This window comes from Petromyzon marinus, chromosome 20, assembly GCF_048934315.1.
Source record: "Petromyzon marinus isolate PM22_M1 ecotype Great Lakes invasive population chromosome 20, UKy_Petmar_22M1.pri1.0, whole genome shotgun sequence".
NCBI lineage: Eukaryota > Metazoa > Chordata > Hyperoartia > Petromyzontiformes > Petromyzontidae > Petromyzon > Petromyzon marinus.
This window is the reverse complement of record NC_133686.1, coordinates 1,575,413-1,593,489: the sequence shown is the minus strand read 5'-3', so window position 1 is coordinate 1,593,489 and position 18,077 is coordinate 1,575,413. Positions and strand designations below refer to the sequence as shown.

General features: G+C 52.5%; 1 protein-coding gene across 1 annotated transcript in view; it reads left to right on the top strand.

Annotated features, from left to right (window-relative positions):
• The window catches only part of LOC116944246 (nuclear factor of activated T-cells, cytoplasmic 3-like), a 118,723-nt gene that overhangs the window by 21,825 nt on the left and 78,821 nt on the right, over positions 1-18,077 (top strand). Inside the window, exon 7 of the mRNA XM_076068226.1 lies at positions 3,203-3,343. Within this exon, the coding sequence (XP_075924341.1) occupies positions 3,203-3,343 (141 nt within the window). The remainder of the gene's footprint in view (positions 1-3,202; positions 3,344-18,077) is intronic.

The following is an 18,077-nucleotide window of genomic DNA, read 5'->3' as shown; positions in this document are numbered from 1 at the left end:
CCTGAGACTCTTTCACGGCGAGGCTTCCACTGGGCAAATAGCGGCATTATCCACTGCTGGATGAATCTCAATGTTTAAACTATTTTTAAGCTATTTTCATTTTACCAAGTAAGGCCCACTGAGCTATATAGCTCTTTTTCAGAAGCGACCTGGCCACAAATAAAAACTCAACGAAGTGGCCTATTACGTGGAAACGAATAGCAGCCGAATGCTCTAAATCCACGTTGATTCTCAACGTGGAGAGAAACCCCAGACGGGCCGCAAAAACAATCCACGCAAGCACGGGGAGAAAGAGGGAGAGAGACACGCAAACTCCAAACTATACAGCAACAGGCGTCGTCAGGGTCGGGATGGAACCCACTACCTCCTGTATACCGGGCGAGGTAGTTAACATCTCCTCGCCACCACGGACACTGACGTCTCTGGTGTGGAATGCGGTGGTGGGGTCCACGTGCTTCCTCCTCTTCCCGTCGTCTCTCGTTGTCATTCCGAGCTCGCCACTCGCCACGCTTCTCTGATAGTAAAATATGGTAACCCCCCCCCCACTCCTCCTTTCCAGGGAATGAAACATTCCCACGGCATGTCAAGGCTTCTGTAGATGGCGTCTCCTGGAAGGGTTCATTCCCCCGGGGGGGGGGGGGATGTTGTCTGTGCGCGGGGGGCTGTGATGTCACCACTCTCTCTAATTTATCTGTCTGCCGGGTCCGTTTGGCCGTGACTTAGAACCCCACGTGTTGACCATCATTTGTGTGTGTGCTGTGTGTGTACTGTGTGTGTGTACTGTGTGTGTACTGTGTGTGTACTGTGTGTGTGTACTGTGTTTGTACTGTGTGTGTACTGTGTGTGTGCTGTGTGTGTACTGTGTGTGTACTGTGTTTGTGCTGTGTGTACTGTGTGTGTACTGTGTGTGTGTGCTATGTGTGTACTGTGTGTGTACTGTGTTTGTACTGTGTGTGTGCTGTGTGTGTACTGTGTGTGTGTGCTGTGTGTGTACTGTGTGTGTGTACTGTGTGTGTGCTGTGTGTGTACTGTGTTTGTGCTGTGTGTGTACTGTGTGTGTGCTGTGTGTGTACTGTGTGTGTGTGCTGTGTGTGTACTGTGTGTGTGCTGTGTGTGTACTGTGTGTGTGCTGTGTGTGTACTGTGTGTGTGCTGTGTGTGTACTGTGTGTGTACTGTGTGTGTGTGCTGTGTGTGTACTGTGTGTGCTGTGTGTGTACTGTGTGTGTGTGTGCAATGTGTGTACTGTGTGTGTGCTGTGTGTGTACTGTGTGTGTGTACTGTGTGTGTGTGCTGTGTGTGTACTGTGTGTGTGCTGTGTGTGTACTGTGTGTGTGCTGTGTGTGTACTGTGTGTGTGCTGTGTGTGTACTGTGTGTGTGCTGTGTGTGTACTGTGTGTGTTGTGTGTGTGCTGTGTGTGTACTGTGTGTGTGCTGTGTGTGTACTGTGTGTGTACTGTGTGTGTGCTATGTGTGTACTGTGTGTGTGCTGTGTGTGTGTGCTGTGTGTGTGTACTGTGTGTGTGCTGTGTGTGTACTGTGTGTGTACTGTGTGTGTGCTGTGTGTGTACTGTGTGTGTGCTGTGTGTGTGTGTACTCTGTGTGTGTACTGTGTGTGTGTGCTGTGTGTGTGCTGTGTGTGTGCTGTGTGTGCTGTGTGTGTACTGTGTGTGTGCTGTGTGTGTGTGTACTGTGTGTGTGTACTGTGTGTGTGCTGTGTGTGTGCTGTGTGTGTACTGTGTGTGTACTGTGTGTGTGCTGTGTGTGTGTACTGTGTGTGTGTACTGTGTGTGTGCTGTGTGTGTACTGTGTGTGTACTGTGTGTGTATGTGTGTGTGTGCATTGTGTGTGAGTGCGCGCGAGAGAGACGGCGGTAGTTGGTGCGGTTTTAGAGCACTGCCCTACGAAACCCGGCAAACCCGAGTTAGATCCCTAAGCACGTCGGTCATCAGTTGCGACTGCAACATCTGAGCATCCTCCTCCTCTAGGTCGGCTCAGCCTTGTGAGTTACCAGCGGCATCGGCAGCAGCAGCAGACGGCTCTGTGCTTTGGCGAGATGTTAACTCTCTCGCTCGGTACACAGGAGGTCGTGGGTTCGATCCCGACCCTGACGCCTGCTCCTGTATATTTGAAATTTGCGTGTCGCTCTCCATGTGGTCGCGTGGAACTTTTTTATCCGGATCTTCACGGGTTTTCCCTCCACATTTAGAATCAACGTCACCACGCGTTTAGAGTATTCGGCTGCTATAAATTTCCACGCGATAAGCCACTTTCGTTGAGCTATCAATTGTGGCCGCGTCGCTTTTAAAAAAAAGAGCTACATAGCTCAGTGGGACCTTACCTGGTACAATAATAAAAACAATCTCGGTGTATATCAAGAGTTGAGCTCGCTCACGACGCTTGAGCTCACGCCCCGTGCCGGCTTTGTGACAGACCACCGCCGAGTGATCCGGGATAAGTGGCGAGGAGTTCGAGGTTGGCGTAAAAACAGCATTCCTGTAACAAATGTCAACCGCGGAACTCCGTTATTTATAACGCAGCCGTGAGTCTATAATTACGCACTTCAGGGACAGTATATGGTAATGTTCTATGAGTCGCTCTTTGGCCGAAACGCAATGTGAGAGGTGTGGTCGTACACATGGTGGCGTCTTTTTGCCTTGATGCATACAAAGACAATGATCCCCCGTATAGCCTCAACAGAGTTTTTAGGGGAAAGTGCTGTGAGCGAGTCGCACTTGTGAACGCGGCACGACACGCGAGGGGTTGGGTGGCCAACACCACGCACCGGCCGCCTTTGTCTCCCCAGTGGCGATGATTATTACACACCGTAGGGGTTTAAGGCTGAGCTGACCGAGGGGAGACCCATAAGCTGTTCAGATAATCGTCAATGGTATTCGCCGTGAGGAGGATTCGAGCTCGGCTTGCCGTGTTCGGAGCACAGCGCACTAACCACTGCACTACCACTCCCCGTATACATACACACTTACACACATATACACATACACACGTTCATTGCATGCATCTGATATCTATTGACACCTTCACGAGTGGTGTTTGTTGCTGACCGCTGAGCTTGGCGTTTCGGCCTTTTTATTGAAGAAACCGTGATTTAACAAATTAAACATCTTCCCCACCCTCTCCCTCCATCTCTTCCACTCCTCTCTCGCTGCCCTCTCGCTCCCTGCCTCCCTGCACGCCACACAGCCCAGCGCTCGGCGCAGGAGTTGCCGCTGATCGAGAGCCAGAGCGCGGAGAGTGGCTCCGTGACGGGAGGCGACGAGCTCCACCTCACGGGGCAGAACTTCATCCCCGAGTCGAGGGTCGTCTTCGTGGAGAAGGGGCTCGGTGAGTCCAGTTCGGTCACCATCGTCTCTGTAACCACCATCATCGTCGTCTTGATCTCATCACCGTCATCTTTAGCTCATCATCATTTTTATATCATCATCATCACCATCATCTTCATCTCATCATCACCATCATTTTTATCTCATCATCACCATCATCTTCATATTATCACCATCATAATCTTCATCTCATCACCATCATCATAACTTTGATTTCATCACGATCATCGTAATTGTCATCTCATCGTCATCTTCACCTCATCAGCATCATCGCATTCGATCCGCGAACTTCTGCGACAAAGGGACTACCTCTCGTGACCTAACCCAGCGAGCCACATAACCACGCGCGTGTCCACACGGGTAGCCTACAAGTACAGTACAACAGTGAGGTTGCTCTCGGGCGGGTGTCGAGCGGATTGCACGACTGCTGCGCGATCTGGCAGCGGGAAGGGAGCGATGGCGAGGCGGGTGTGCGCTAGCGGCGGGCAACAACGGAACTGAATGCACGATGACCTCTGTCATTTGAGGTTGCAGGTCGTGTAAAGCAGTAGTTCTTGACATTTACTGAAGCCGTGTACTCCTTGGGTTCTCAGTCGTAAGAAAAATGTATAATGTTAATAAATACATATGGTGGTGTGATGAAACAAAGTAGTTGTACTTACGCGCCCCGTACATAACTTGTGTTTTCGATTATTTACCTTTTAAATAAATCTGGTCACGTTTCGCCCCCCCCCCCCCAGGGGGTGCGAGATGCACCCCCAGGTTCACAACAACCTAGTGGACATTAACCAGCAACCCCCTCGTACAGTAATTGCCTGTGGGATTCTAATTGGGGGCGGGGGGGGCACACGGGTTGGGTTGGAGACTAATGTTCATTTAGGGGGCAGCCCCCCTTAAACGTGCTTAGTATCATCACCGACGAGCGCACTCTCGCCTCACGGGGGTCTCCCATTCACAGTCCCCCCCCCCTCCCACCTTCCTCCCACTACCCCGCCCTCCACTCTACCTCCTCCTTCACCCCCCCACCACCACCACCGCACTCTCCCGGCAAGCACCGGGCACTCAGAGTCACGGCGAGGCCAAAAACAGCAGCGCGCAGAGCCAGGCGGGGCCTCTGAGTCAGACAGAAAGGAATTCCCTCATGGTCGGTGTTTGGGAGGATGGAAGGGAGGGGGGTGTGGGGATGTGGGAGGAGGGAGGGGAGGGAGGTAATCATGACTCTGGGTAAGAGATGGTCGTGGACTCGCGCTGTTCATGGCGTGGACAGGTAGAGAGAGACATTGAGAGGTTTTGACTTTTAAACACATTTTATTGCCGCCAGCAGTAACAGCACTGGAGGCGATTCCGATATGAAATACACAAAGTCACCAGCAACACAAATAAGGAACACGATACATCCACGCGCTGTGGCGCTAAATGCAGCGCGCACAACACGAAAGAAAAGTCACGTGGTGGTGGTGGTGGTGGTCATCGCGCACGCCACGTTGACGAGCGAGCGCTTCAGAAGGTGAACACGTGGGGGGTGCCGTCCACGCTGGTACAGAGAGGGGCTTGTCCGGCTCCCCAGCGTTCGAAGAAGACGCGCTGCACATCACCGGCATGTGTGTGGTACTTGGCGTGCTCCAGCCGGAGCCGCGCCTTAAGCAGGCCCCTGAACACTGGAAGCAGCACAGAGCAGCCGTCAGTGTCACCTTGCAGCGTCTTTTTCCTCGTTCTGTACACCGCCAACTTCGCCTGAGCACAGGCGAAGTTGGCGAGGTCATGGCGCTTGTTAGCCAGGTAAGGCACCACCCCATATACGAAGTTGCTGTTGTAGAAGGGCACCCCCAGTTTCATGAAGATGTCCCTTAAAAGGCGGAACTAGAGAGAGAGATCGTGAGAGAGCTGTATTCGCGGTTGTGCTGCGTGTGTCCACGGTGTGTCCCCACAAACGGCGGTTAGAACGGTCGGCTACGTACGGTGCGAAAGAAGTTCAACATGCGTACGTACATAGATTCATAGAGACCCATAGAGATTCATAGATATATACACGCTGATAGAGACTTGCAGAGATACATAGAGACACACAGAGACACATAGAGATAGATAGAGACCCATAGAGATTCATAGGTATATCCACGCTGATAGAGAGTTGTAGAGATACATAGAGACACACAGAGACCCATAGAGATAGCTAGAGACCCATAGAGATTCATAGATATATACACGCTGATAGAGACTTGCAGAGATACATAGAGACACACAGATACCCATAGAGATATATAGAGACCCATAGAGATTCATAGATATACACGCTGATAGAGACTTGCAGAGATACATAGAGACACACAAAGACCCATAGAGATAGCTAGAGACCCATAGAGATTCATAGATATATACACGCTGATAGAGACTTGTAGAGATACATAGAGACACACAGAGACCCATAGAGATAGATTGAGACCCATAGAGATTCATAGATATATGCACGCTGATAGAGACTTGTAGAGATACATAGAGACACACAGAGACCCATAGAGATAGATAGAGACCCATAGAGATTCGTAGATATACACGCTGATAGAGACTTGTAGAGATACATAGAGATACACAGAGACCCATAGAGATAGCTAGAGACCCATAGAGATTCATAGATATATACACGCTGATAGAGACTTGCAGAGATACATAGAGACACACAGAGACCCATAGAGATAGATAGAGACCCATTGAGATTCATAGATATATACACGCTGATAGAGACTTGTAGAGATACATAGAGACACACAGAGACCCATAGAGATAGATAGAGACCCATAGAGATTCGTAGATATACACGCTGATAGAGACTTGTAGAGATACATAGAGACACACAGAGACCCATAGAGATAGATAGAGACCCATTGAGATTCATAGATATACACGCTGATAGAGACTTGTAGAGATACATAGAGATACACAGAGACCCATAGACATAGATAGAGACCCATAGAGATTCATAGATATATGCACGCTGATAGAGACTTGTAGAGATACATAGAGACACACAGAGACCCATAGAGATAGATGGAGACCCATAGAGATTCATAGATATATGCACGCTGATAGAAACTTGTAGAGATACATAGAGACACACAGAGACCCATAGAGATAGCTAGAGACCCATAGAGATTCATAGATATATACACGCTGATAGAGACTTGTAGAGATACATAGAGACACACAGAGACCCATAGAGATAGCTAGAGACCCATAGAGATTCATAGATATATGCACGCTGATAGAGACTTGTAGAGATACATAGAGACACACAGAGACCCATAGAGATAGATAGAGACCCATAGAGATTCATAGATATATGCACGCTGATAGAGACTTGTAGAGATACATAGAGATACATAGAGATACGTTAAAGACAAACCACAGCAGGTCGACTGTGGCCATGTAACCCACACTGTGAACTCACTGCGCTCTGCGCTCCGTCAACGGAGGAGGAACAGCGACACGACACGACACGCGAGAACTCTCTCTGCTCAAGCGCCCTCGTCGTGTCAACAGCAGCAGCAGCAGGACCTCGACATTGGCATCGATAGCTTCTGAAGCACAGCGAGTCTATGGGCAATGTTAGTCTATGGGCAATGTTAGTCTATGGGCAATGTGAGTCTATGGGCAATGTTAGTCTATGGGCAATGTTAGTCTATGGGCAATGTGAGTCTATGGGCAATGTTAGTCTATGGGCAATGTAAGTCTATGGGCAATGTTAGTCTATGGGCAATGTAAGTCTATGGGCAATGTGAGTCTATGGGCAATGTTAGTCTATGGGCAATGTTAGTCTATGGGCAATGTTAGTCTATGGGCAATGTTAGTCTATGGGCAATGTTAGTCTATGGGCAATGTTAGTCTATGGGCAATGTAAGTCTATGGGCAATGTGAGTCTATGGGCAATGTTAGTCTATGGGCAATGTTAGTCTATGGGCAATGTGAGTCTATGGGCAATGTTAGTCTATGGGCAATTCTAGTCTATGGACAATTTTACTCTACGGGCGACGCTAAGTCTATGTTCAATGTTAGTCTTTGTGCCAAAAAGTAATCCCACTGTGGTCTGGACTCCTTCAACGGAGGCGGAGGAACAGCAAGAGTCCGCGAACTCTCTCTCTCTGCTGAAACCCTCTGGTCGTGGCGAGCAGCAGGCATCGATAGCTCTTGAGCCAGAGCGCCGCTACTGCCGCTGTCGTCGTAACGAGCAAGGAGAGAAGAGCCGCATCGCGAACTGTTCTCATTGTCAGATGGGGGGGGGGGTCACTTTCGCCGACAGGAGGACATTTGAAACCACTTGGGTTTGACAGCAGCACGATGATGATGACGATGACGATGGTGACGATGACGATGGTGGTGCATTCGCTGTTTGCGGATTGTCGGGTGCCACACGTGGGGGGGGGGGGGGGGGGGGTCGCACTGAAGCCACCAGGGGCCGCTAGTGGCCTGCGGGCCTTGCATTGACCAAGGCCGGCGTCGCGTGTGCACTGTGCAGGCGAACTGCGGTCAGGACGGACGCGGTTCGGTTTGAGGAGTGCGGAGTGGTGGGGTTGGTGGAGGTGCCGTGGTGGTGATGTCGGGTTTAGGGTTGGTGTTGTGGTGAGAGGTTGTGATGGTTGAGGTGGTGTGCTCCGTGTTGGGGAGAGTGGCATGAGGCTCGTGTGCCAACACCAGCGACGAATATTTGAAGCGGTCCCGGGCCTCCCTTAGGTAGATTAATCCTCAAATTAGTATGTAAACATAGCCACTGGGGAGACAAAGGCGGCCGGGTGTGGTGCTGGCCACCCACCCCCTCCCGTACCGTTCCGTCCTTCATAAAAGGTGGCTGTTGCTATAAACTTCAGACACTTTCGTTGAGCTATCACGTGTGGCCAGGTCGCTTCTGAAAAATAGCTACGTAGCTCAGTGGGACTTACCTGGTACAATTAAAACAATAGTTTAGTTGGAGAGTCGGGAGGAGAGGGAGAGACATACCGATGAGAGAGCGAGAGAGAGTGGGGTGGGTGGGGGGAGATAAGGAGACGAGACAGCAGAGGGAGAGATAATATCGTGGGGTCATCGAGGGAGAGATATAGTCGAGTGCGGGGAGAGAGAGAGAGATAGGAGTTAGGTGAGATTGTGACTAAGTGTGAGAGAGAGTGGGGGGACAAAGAAGACAGAGAGGTGGGGGGAAGAGTGGGGGGGGGTAGAGTGGGGGGGGGGGGCACGTGTTCATTCCCCCCGAGGAAACGCGTCCGGACAGAGATAGGGGGCAACTTGCCACAACGAGGGGGAAACCTGGGGGGGGGGGCAAGCGTTGGAGTGGGGGGGGGGCATCACGCGGGAAGGGGGTGGAGGAAGTGGGAGGGGGCGGTGGTGGTGAGGGGAGGGAGGGGAAGAGGAAGCGGAAAGGAGAGTGAGTGAGGAGAGATTAGAGAGTGAGTGATGGAGATCGAAAGCCCACAAAGTGAGAGGAGAGAGTGAGTGATGGAGAGTGATGGAGTGAGAGAGAGTGAGTGATGGGGAGTGTGAGTGATGGAGTGAGAGAGAGTGAGTGTTGGAGAGTGATGGAGTGAGAGAGAGTGAGTGATGGGGAGTGTGAGTGATGGAGTGAGAGAGAGTGAGTGATGGAAAGTGTGAGTGATGGAGAGTGATGGAGTGAGAGAGAGTGAGTGATGGGGAGTGTGAGTGATGGAGTGAGAGAGAGTGAGTGATGGAGAGAGTGAGTGATGGGGAGTGTGAGTGATGGAGTGAGAGAGAGTGAGTGATGGAGAGAGTGAGTGATGGAGTGAGTGATGGAGTGAGAGAGAGTGAGTGATGGGGAGTGTGAGTGATGGAGTGAGAGAGAGTGAGTGATGGAGAGTGTGAGTGATGGAGTGAGTGATGGAGTGAGAAAGAGTGAGTGAGTGAGTGATGGAGTGTGAGAGAGTGAGTGAGTGATGGAGTTTGAGAGAGTGAGTGAGTGATGGAGTGTGATGGAGTGTGAGAGAGTGAGTGAGTGATGGAGAGTGAGAGAATGAGTGATGGAGTGATGGGGAGTGTGGGTGATGGAGTGAGAGAGAGTGAGTGATGGAGAGTGTGAGTGATGGAGTGAGTGATGGAGTGAGAAAGAGTGAGTGAGTGAGTGATGGAGTGTGAGAGAGTGAGTGAGTGATGGAGTTTGAGAGAGTGAGTGAGTGAGTGATGGAGTGTGATGGAGTGTGAGAGAGAGAGTGAGTGATGGAGTGTGAGAGAGTGAGTGATGGAGTGTGAGAGAGTGAGTGATGGAGTGTGAGAGAGAGAGAGTGAGTGATGGCGAGCGGTAGCGACGACCCGGGTTCGATTCCCGCTCACGGCAAACACCAGTGACGATTATCTAAACCGGTCCCGGGCCTCCCTTAGGTCGACTCAGACTCAAATGAGTACGTGTTGCAGTGTGTAGACATCGCCACTAGGGAGACAAAGGCGGCCGAGCGTGGTGCTGTTCAAGAGCTCCCTTGTGCACCGTGCCAGCATGCATATGCGCTCCTCGCTCACAGTATGTTAAGGGGGATATTTGTCTTTGATGGAGAGTGTGGGTGACAGAGAAAGCGTGTGAGAGTATGAGTGATGCAGAGAGTCAGCGAGGGGGAGAGTTAGTGATGGAGAGAGTGTGAGTGATGGAGAGTGAGAGGGTGAGAGAGAGAGAGCGTGTGGGGGCTACATATGGTAGACCTCCTGTTTATAGTCAGAGATAATGTGAGAGAGAGAGAGAGCGCGCTGCAAAGGAAGAGAGAGGCAAATACGCAGTGAACGATGGGAACTGGGGAGAGAGTGAGAGTGACCGATCGAGAGATTAAGAGTGCAAGAGCGATTCCGAAAGTGAGAGAGGGAGGAGGTGAGAGTGTAAGGGTGGGTGAACAGATTGGCGTACAATAGAGAGATAGGGAGACACAGAGACGCATACAAAGACAATGATCCCCCCCCACGTATAGTATGAACAGACTGTTGGGGCAAGTGCTGTTAGCGAGCAGCACCTATTAATGCCGGAACGGCACACAAGGGAGCTCTTGGCCAGCACCACCACCGGCCGCCTTTGTCTCCCTAGTGGCGAGCGCAGACACGCGCACGCGCACGCGCGGAGGTTTCGCTGTCTCGAGACTGAAATTTCGGCGTCACCCGCGACTCCGCGGGACCGCACGGAGCGAGGGAGGCGGAGAAGAGTGGATAGAGTTGGTGAGATCCGAGCAGGGGAGAATAACGGAGGGTAGTTGAGAGTGGAGTAGGGGAGAGCAGGGGAGAGTAGCGGAGAGTGGGTGAGAGTGGAGTAGGGGAGAGTAAGGGAGAAGTGAGATCAGAGCAAGGGAGAGTAGTGGAGAGTGGGTGAGAGAGGAGTAGGGGAGAGTAGCGGTGCTTGGATGAAAAAAAGACTCCGCAAGCTCCCAGGGAACCTGCAGACCGCCACGCAGCCAAGCGCTCTCTCCCCACGGCACTCTCTCCCTGTACTCTCTCTCTGTGATCTCTCTCCTTGTACTCTCTCTCTGTGATCTCTCTCCCTGTACTCACTCTCTCTCTCCCCACGGCACTCTCTCCTTGTACTCTCTCTCTGTGATCTCCCTCCCTGTACTCTCTCTCTCCCCACGGCACTCTCTCCTTGTACTCTCTCTCTGTGATCTCTCTCCCTGTACTCACTCTCTCTCCCCCTGTACTCTCTCCCCACGGCACTCTCTCCTTGTACTCTCTCTCTGTGATCTCTCTCCCTGTACTCACTCTCTCTCCCCCTGTACTCTCTCCCCACGGCACTCTCTCCTTGTACTTTCTCTCTGTGATCTCTCTCCCTGTACTCTCTCTCTCCCCCTGTACTCTCTCCTTGTACTCTCTCTCTGTGATCTCTCTCCCTGTACTTTCTCTCTCTCTCCCCACGGCACTCTCTCCTTGTACTTTCTCTCTGTGATCTCTCTCCCTGTACTCTCTCTCTCCCCCTGTACTCTCTCCTTGTACTCTCTCTCTGTGATCTCTCTCCCTGTACTTTCTCTCTCTCTCCCCACGGCACTCTCTCCTTGTACTTTCTCTCTGTGATCTCTCTCCCTGTACTCTCTCTCTCCCCCTGTACTCTCTCCTTGTACTCTCTCTCTGTGATCTCTCTCCCTGTACTTTCTCTCTCTCCCCCCACGGTACTCTCTCCTTGTACTTTCTCTCTGTGATCTCTCTCCCTGTACTTTCTCTCTCTCTCCCCACGGTACTCTCTCCTTGTACTCTCTCTCTGTGATCTCTCTCCCTGTACTTTCTCTCTCTCTCCCCACGGTACTCTCTCCCTGTACTATCTCTCTGTGATCTCTCTCCCTGTACTTTCTCTCTCTCCCCCCACGGTACCCTCTCCTTGTACTCTCTCTCTCTGTGATCTCTCTCCCTGTACTCTCTCTCCCCACGGTACTCTCTCCCCACGGCACTCTCTCCTTGTACTCTCTCTCTGTGCTCTCTCTCCCTGCGCTCTCTCTCCCTGTGCTCTCTCTCCCTGTGCACTCTCTCCCTGTGCTCTCTCTCCCTGCGCTCTCTCTCCCTGTGCTCTCTCTCCCTGTGCACTCTCTCCCTGTGCACTCTCTCCCTGTGCACTCTCTCCCTGTGCACTCTCTCCCTGTGCTCTCTCTCCCTGCGCTCTCTCTCCCTGTGCTCTCTCTCCCTGTGCTCTCTCTCCCTGTGCACTCTTTCTCTCTCCCTGTACTCTCTCTCTCTGCTCGCGCCCTCACACACGGCTGCTGGGTTCGCGTGCACGCCGCTCGATCTCCCTGTGCGGTAGCTCAACCAGCGAGCAAGTTTCTGAAATCCCCCCACACCCCCCCCCCCCGCCCCCCTATTGGCACGGCTGGTTAGCAGTGGTAGCACTACGGTTACGTGTGTCGGGTTGGGTCAAGTGTGGACACTCCGACCTCTTCCTTCCAAGAGGTCCGGCAAGCGTGGATGATGAGTCGTGGATGATGAGTCGTGGATGATGAGTCGTGGATGATGAGTCGTTAATGATGAGTTGTGGATGATGAGTCGTGGATGATGAGTCGTGGATGATGAGTCGTGGATGATGAGTCGTGGATGATGAGTCGTGGATGATGAGTCGTGGATGATGAGTCGTGGATGATGAGTCGTGGATGATGAGTCGGGGATGATGAGTCGTGGATGATGAGTCGGGGATGATGAGTCGTGGATGATGAGTCGTGGATGATGAGTCGTGGATGATGAGTCGTGGATGATGAGTCGTGGATGATGAGTCGTTAATGATGAGTTGTGGATGATGAGTCGTGGATGATGAGTCGTGGATGATGAGTCGTGGATGATGAGTCGTGGATGATGAGTCGGGGATGATGAGTCGTGGATGATGAGTCGTGGATGATGAGTCGTGGATGATGAGTCGTGGATGATGAGTCGTGGATGATGAGTCGTGGATGATGAGTCGTGGATTATGAGTCGTTAATGATGAGTTGTGGATGATGAGTCGTGGAAGATGAGTCGTGGATGATGAGTCGTGGATGATGAGTCGTGGATGATGAGTCGTGGATGATGAGTCGTGGATGATGAGTCGGGGATGATGAGTTGTGGATGATGAGTCGTGGATGATGAGTCGGGGATGATGAGTCGTGGATGATGAGTCGTGGATGGTGAGTCGGGGATGATGAGTCGGGGATGATGAGTCGTGGATGATGAGTCGTTAATGATGAGTTGTGGATGATGAGTCGGGGATGATGAGTCGTGGATGATGAGTCGTGGATGATGAGTTGTGGATGATGAGTTGTGGATGATGAGTCGTTAATGATGAGTTGTGGATGATGAGTCGTGGATGATGAGTCGGGGATGATGAGTCGTGGATGATGAGTCGTGGATGATGAGTCGTGGATGATGAGTCGTGGATGATGAGTCGGGGATGATGAGTTGTGGATGATGAGTCGTGGATGATGAGTCGGGGATGATGAGTCGTGGATTATGAGTCGTGGATGGTGAGTCGGGGATGATGAGTCGTGGATGATGAGTCGTGGATGATGAGTCGTTAATGATGAGTTGTGGATGATGAGTCGTGGATGATGAGTCGGGGATGATGAGTCGTGGATGGTGAGTCGGGGATGATGAGTCGTGGATAATGAGTCGGGGATGATGAGTCGTGGATGATGAGTCGTGGATGATGAGTTGTGGATGATGAGTTGTGGATGATGAGTCGTTAATGATGAGTTGTGGATGATGAGTCGTGGATGATGAGTCGGGGATGATGAGTCGTGGATAGTGAGTCGGGGATAATGAGTCGTGGATGATGAGTCGGGGATGATGAGTCGTGGATGATGAGTCGGGGATGATGAGTCGTGGATTATGAGTCGTGGATGATGAGTCGGGGATGATGAGTCGTGGATGATGAGTCGTGGATGATGAGTCGTGGATGATGAGTCGTGGATGATGAGTCGGGGATGATGAGTCGTGGATGATGAGTCGGGGATGATGAGTCGTGGATGATGAGTCGTGGATGATGAGTCGGGGATGATGAGTCGTGGATGATGAGTCGTGGATGATGAGTCGGGGATGATGAGTCGTGGATGATGAGTCGTGGATGATGAGTCGGGGATGATGAGTCGTGGATGGTGAGTCGGGGATGATGAGTCGTGGATAATGAGTCGGGGATGATGAGTCGTGGATGATGAGTCGTGGATGATGAGTTGTGGATGATGAGTTGTGGATGATGAGTCGTTAATGATGAGTTGTGGATGATGAGTCGTGGATGATGAGTCGGGGATGATGAGTCGTGGATAGTGAGTCGGGGATAATGAGTCGTGGATGATGAGTCGGGGATGATGAGTCGTGGATGATGAGTCGGGGATGATGAGTCGTGGATGATGAGTCGTGGATGATGAGTCGGGGATGATGAGTCGTGGATGATGAGTCGTGGATGATGAGTCGTGGATGATGAGTCGTGGATGATGAGTCGTGGATGATGAGTCGTGGATGATGAGTCGGGGATGATGAGTCGTGGATGATGAGTCGTGGATGATGAGTCGGGGATGATGAGTCGTGGATGATGAGTCGTGGATGATGAGTCGCGAATGATGAGTCGTGGATGATGAGTCGTGGATGATGAGTCGTGGATGATGAGTCGGGGATGATGAGTCGTGGATAGTGAGTCGGGGATGATGAGTCGTGGATGATGAGTCGGGGATGATGAGTCGTGGATGATGAGTCGGGGATGATGAGTCGTGGATGATGAGTCGTGGATGATGAGTCGCGAATGATGAGTCGTGGATGATGAGTCGACCCAAGATCCCTCTCTAGGAGCCTCTCTCGGACTCCCTCCCGTCAGCAAGGGGGGTGAATGGGCAATTGAAGTGCTGCGCCTCTACCTAAGATTGAAGGGGGGTAGGTAGAGGGTGGATAAGGGTGAGTGAGTGTGTGTGGGTGAGTGGGGTAGGTGAGTGGGTGGGTGAGGGTGTAGGTGAGTGGGTGGGTGAGGGGGTAGGTGAGTGGGTGGGTGAGGGGGGTGAGTGAGTGTGTGTGGGTGAGTGGGGTAGGTGAGTGAGTGGGTGAGGATGTAGGTGAGTGGGTAGGTGAGTGGGTGAGGGTGTGGGTGAGTGGGGTAGGTGAGTGAGTGGGTGAGGGTGTAGGTGAGTGGGTAGGTGAGTGGGTGGGTAGGTGGGTGAGGGAGGAAGGTGAGTGGGTGAGGAGGGTAGGTGAGTGGGTGGGTGAGGGGGGTGAGTGAGTGGGTGGGTGAGGGGGTGCGTGAGTGGGTTGGTGAGGATGGAAGGTGAGTGAGTGAGGGGGTAGGTGAGTGGGTGAGTGAGGGGGTCGGTGAGTGGGTGGGTGAGTGGAGTAGGTGAGTGGGTGGGTGAGGGGGGTAGGTGAGTGGGTGGGTGAGGGGGGTAAGTGAGTGGGTGGGTGAGTGGGTGGGTGACGGAAGTAGTTAAGTGGGTGGGTGAGGGAGTAGGTGAGGGGGTGGGTGAGGGAGTAGGTGAGTGGGTGGGTGACGGGAGTAGGTGAGGGGGTGGGTGAGGGAGTAGGTGAGTGGGTGGGTGAGGGAATAGTTGAGTGGGTGGGTGAGGGAGTAGGTGAGGGGGTGGGTGATGGAGTAGTTGAGTGGGTGGGTGAGGGAGTAGGTGAGGGGATGGGTGAGGGAGTAGTTGAGTAGGTGGGTGACGGGAGTAGGTGAGTGGGTGAGGTATGTGGGTAAGTGGTGGGGGATGACGTTAATCTGATTTCCCTCATCTCTCTTCACGGGGGCCTGACATGGGTCTCGCAACACGTGCCCGTGCGTGTGTCAGTCACACAACTCACGTGTCAGTCACACAACTCACGTGTCAGCCACACAACTCACGTGTCAGTCACACAACTCACGTGTCAGCCACACAACTCACGTGTCAGCCACACAACTCACGTGTCAGCCACACAACTCACGTGTCAGCCACACAACTCACGTGTCAGCCACACAACTCACGTGTCAGTCAGGGCGGAGCGGTAGTGGAGCGGTTAGCGCGCTGCATAACAAACCTGACGACCCGGGTTCAATCCTCGCTCACGGTCAACATCGGCGAAGAATATCCGAACCGATCCTAGGCCCTAACCTGGGTCGACTCAGCCTCAAATGAGTACCTGGTGCGATGTGTTAACATCAGCACTGGGGAGACAAAGGCGGTCGGGCGTGGTGCTGGCCATCCAGCCCCTCGTTTGCCGTGCCGATCTTCAAAGATGCTGCTCGTTGCTAACACCAGCCTGTTCAAAGCTCTACGGAAGATCTTTGTCTTCGTCTTCCGTACTGCTCCTGCTGCTGCTGTAGACGCAGAGCAACGCCTACAATGTCACATTGAGGTGGTCAAGCCAGCAGACAACCGCGCCAGGAGCAGCGGAGTTTGTTCCATCGCTTGCGATGTCGCCTTCGTATTTGTGGATCGGGGCCTTGCGTCGTTATCTGCTGTACGGTCTGTTCTGGATGACCACAGTGGCACCACTTATACTGGAGCGTTTTTAATGTTCCCATTTGTGAATGAGGATATCCGCATCTACTGCCACGGTTTGTGCAGTGGATGCGGTTTAGGGTGGACCGTGAGCTTCGTGGAAGATCAAACCCCAGGGATATCTTCGTCTTTGTCGGTGTACGGGAGAGAGACTGAGAGAATGAGGCCTGGCTTCTTCCGAACAAAAATACTCTGTGAACTCTCGAGCAATAAACACACGTGCACTGTGTGTTGCATTGTTCACGTGGCGCCGTGGGGTGGCGGGGGCTCGGTGGAGAGGTGGGGGCTGGTTGGAGGGGGGGCATATAATGCGTAACCGGACGAAGCATTGTCTAAAAATCGAAAAAGACTTTTAATTTGAAATGGACGTGAGGAGTGGGTGGGGTGGGGGGGCAGCTTATTTAGGGAAAGGTTAGAGGGAGGGAGGGAGCTCACATCTTCTTGGCTCCAAAGAAAATTTCCCATCGACCAACGACTCCCATCACATCCAGTCCTCTGCCTCCACTCCTCGCGTGATGTTCCACAACTCCCTCCCTCCCCCCTCGTGTCACCCTCTCGCCTTTCATCCCCGCTATTCACGCCCATCCGTGCACTCCTCTCCTCCCGATCGTCCCTCTCCTCTCTCCCCTCCTCTCCCTTAACCCCATCCCTCCTTCTCCGCCATCCCTCTCCTCCCTACCTCGCCGCATTCTCAAATATTTTTAAACTCATTCCTCTCGCTGCCTTTCTCTCCATTGCCCCGTCTATCCTTCTCCATCCTTCCTCTCTCTGTCCCTTTCCTCCCTCCCTCTCTACCTTCCCCTCTGCTCCCTCTCTCCCCTCTCCTCCCTCCCTCCCCTCTCCTCCCTCCCTCACTCTCTCCCATATCCTCCCCCCCCTTTCTACCCTCCCCTCTTCTTTCTGTCTCCCCTCTCCTCACTCCCTCTCTACCTTTGCCTCTGCTCCCTCTCTCCCCTCTCCTCCCTCCGTTATCCCTGGGCCATCCCCGTCGGGCGCACCGCAGCCAAAACACACGGGGGGCGCTTGATCCCCGCTTCCACGTTGGCGAGGGAGGAAGGGGAGGTTTGTTGAGGTGGAAGAGAGGGGGAGTGTGGGAGGGGTTGAGTTAGTGCGTGTATGTGAGTGTGTGTACGTGAGTGTGTGTATGTGAGTGTGTTAGTGTGTGTATGTGAGTGTGTGTATGTGAGTGTGTGTATGTGAGTTTGTGTGTATGTGAGTGTGTGTATGTGAGTGTGTGTATGTGAGTGTGTGTATGTATGCGGTTTCAGGAAAGGGCGGTCCTGCACAGATGCCATATTTTCTGTCCGTCTGCTACAGCAGAGGTGTAGGGAATTCCAACAAGACCTACATCTCTGCTTTATTGACCTGGTCAAGGCCTATGATACCATCAGTAGGCCTGGGCTCTGGGTCGTTCTTCGTGCTTTTGAAGTACCTGACCCTCTGCTCACGATCATTAAGGACCTTCATGATGGTGAGCGGGCCCGGGTAAAACTACGTGGCCGGGAGTCAGAGCCATTCCCTGTACACCTTGGGGTGCGACAGGGATGTCCTCTGGCTCCCACATTATTTAACATCTATTTTGACCACGTAGTTCGTGAAGCCTTCAATAGCTGTAGCGGGGGAATCTCCATATGGTACAGATATAATGGGAGGCTGATCGATGCCCGGGTGCGGTCAAGGGATGGCTCCCTATTGCTCAACCACGTTATGTATGCTGATGATTTGGTAATAGCTGCTCAGTCAGAGGAGGAGTTGGATTCGCTGCTGCTGAGACTGGAGCGTGCCACTAAGAGGTGGGGCCTTACCATCAGT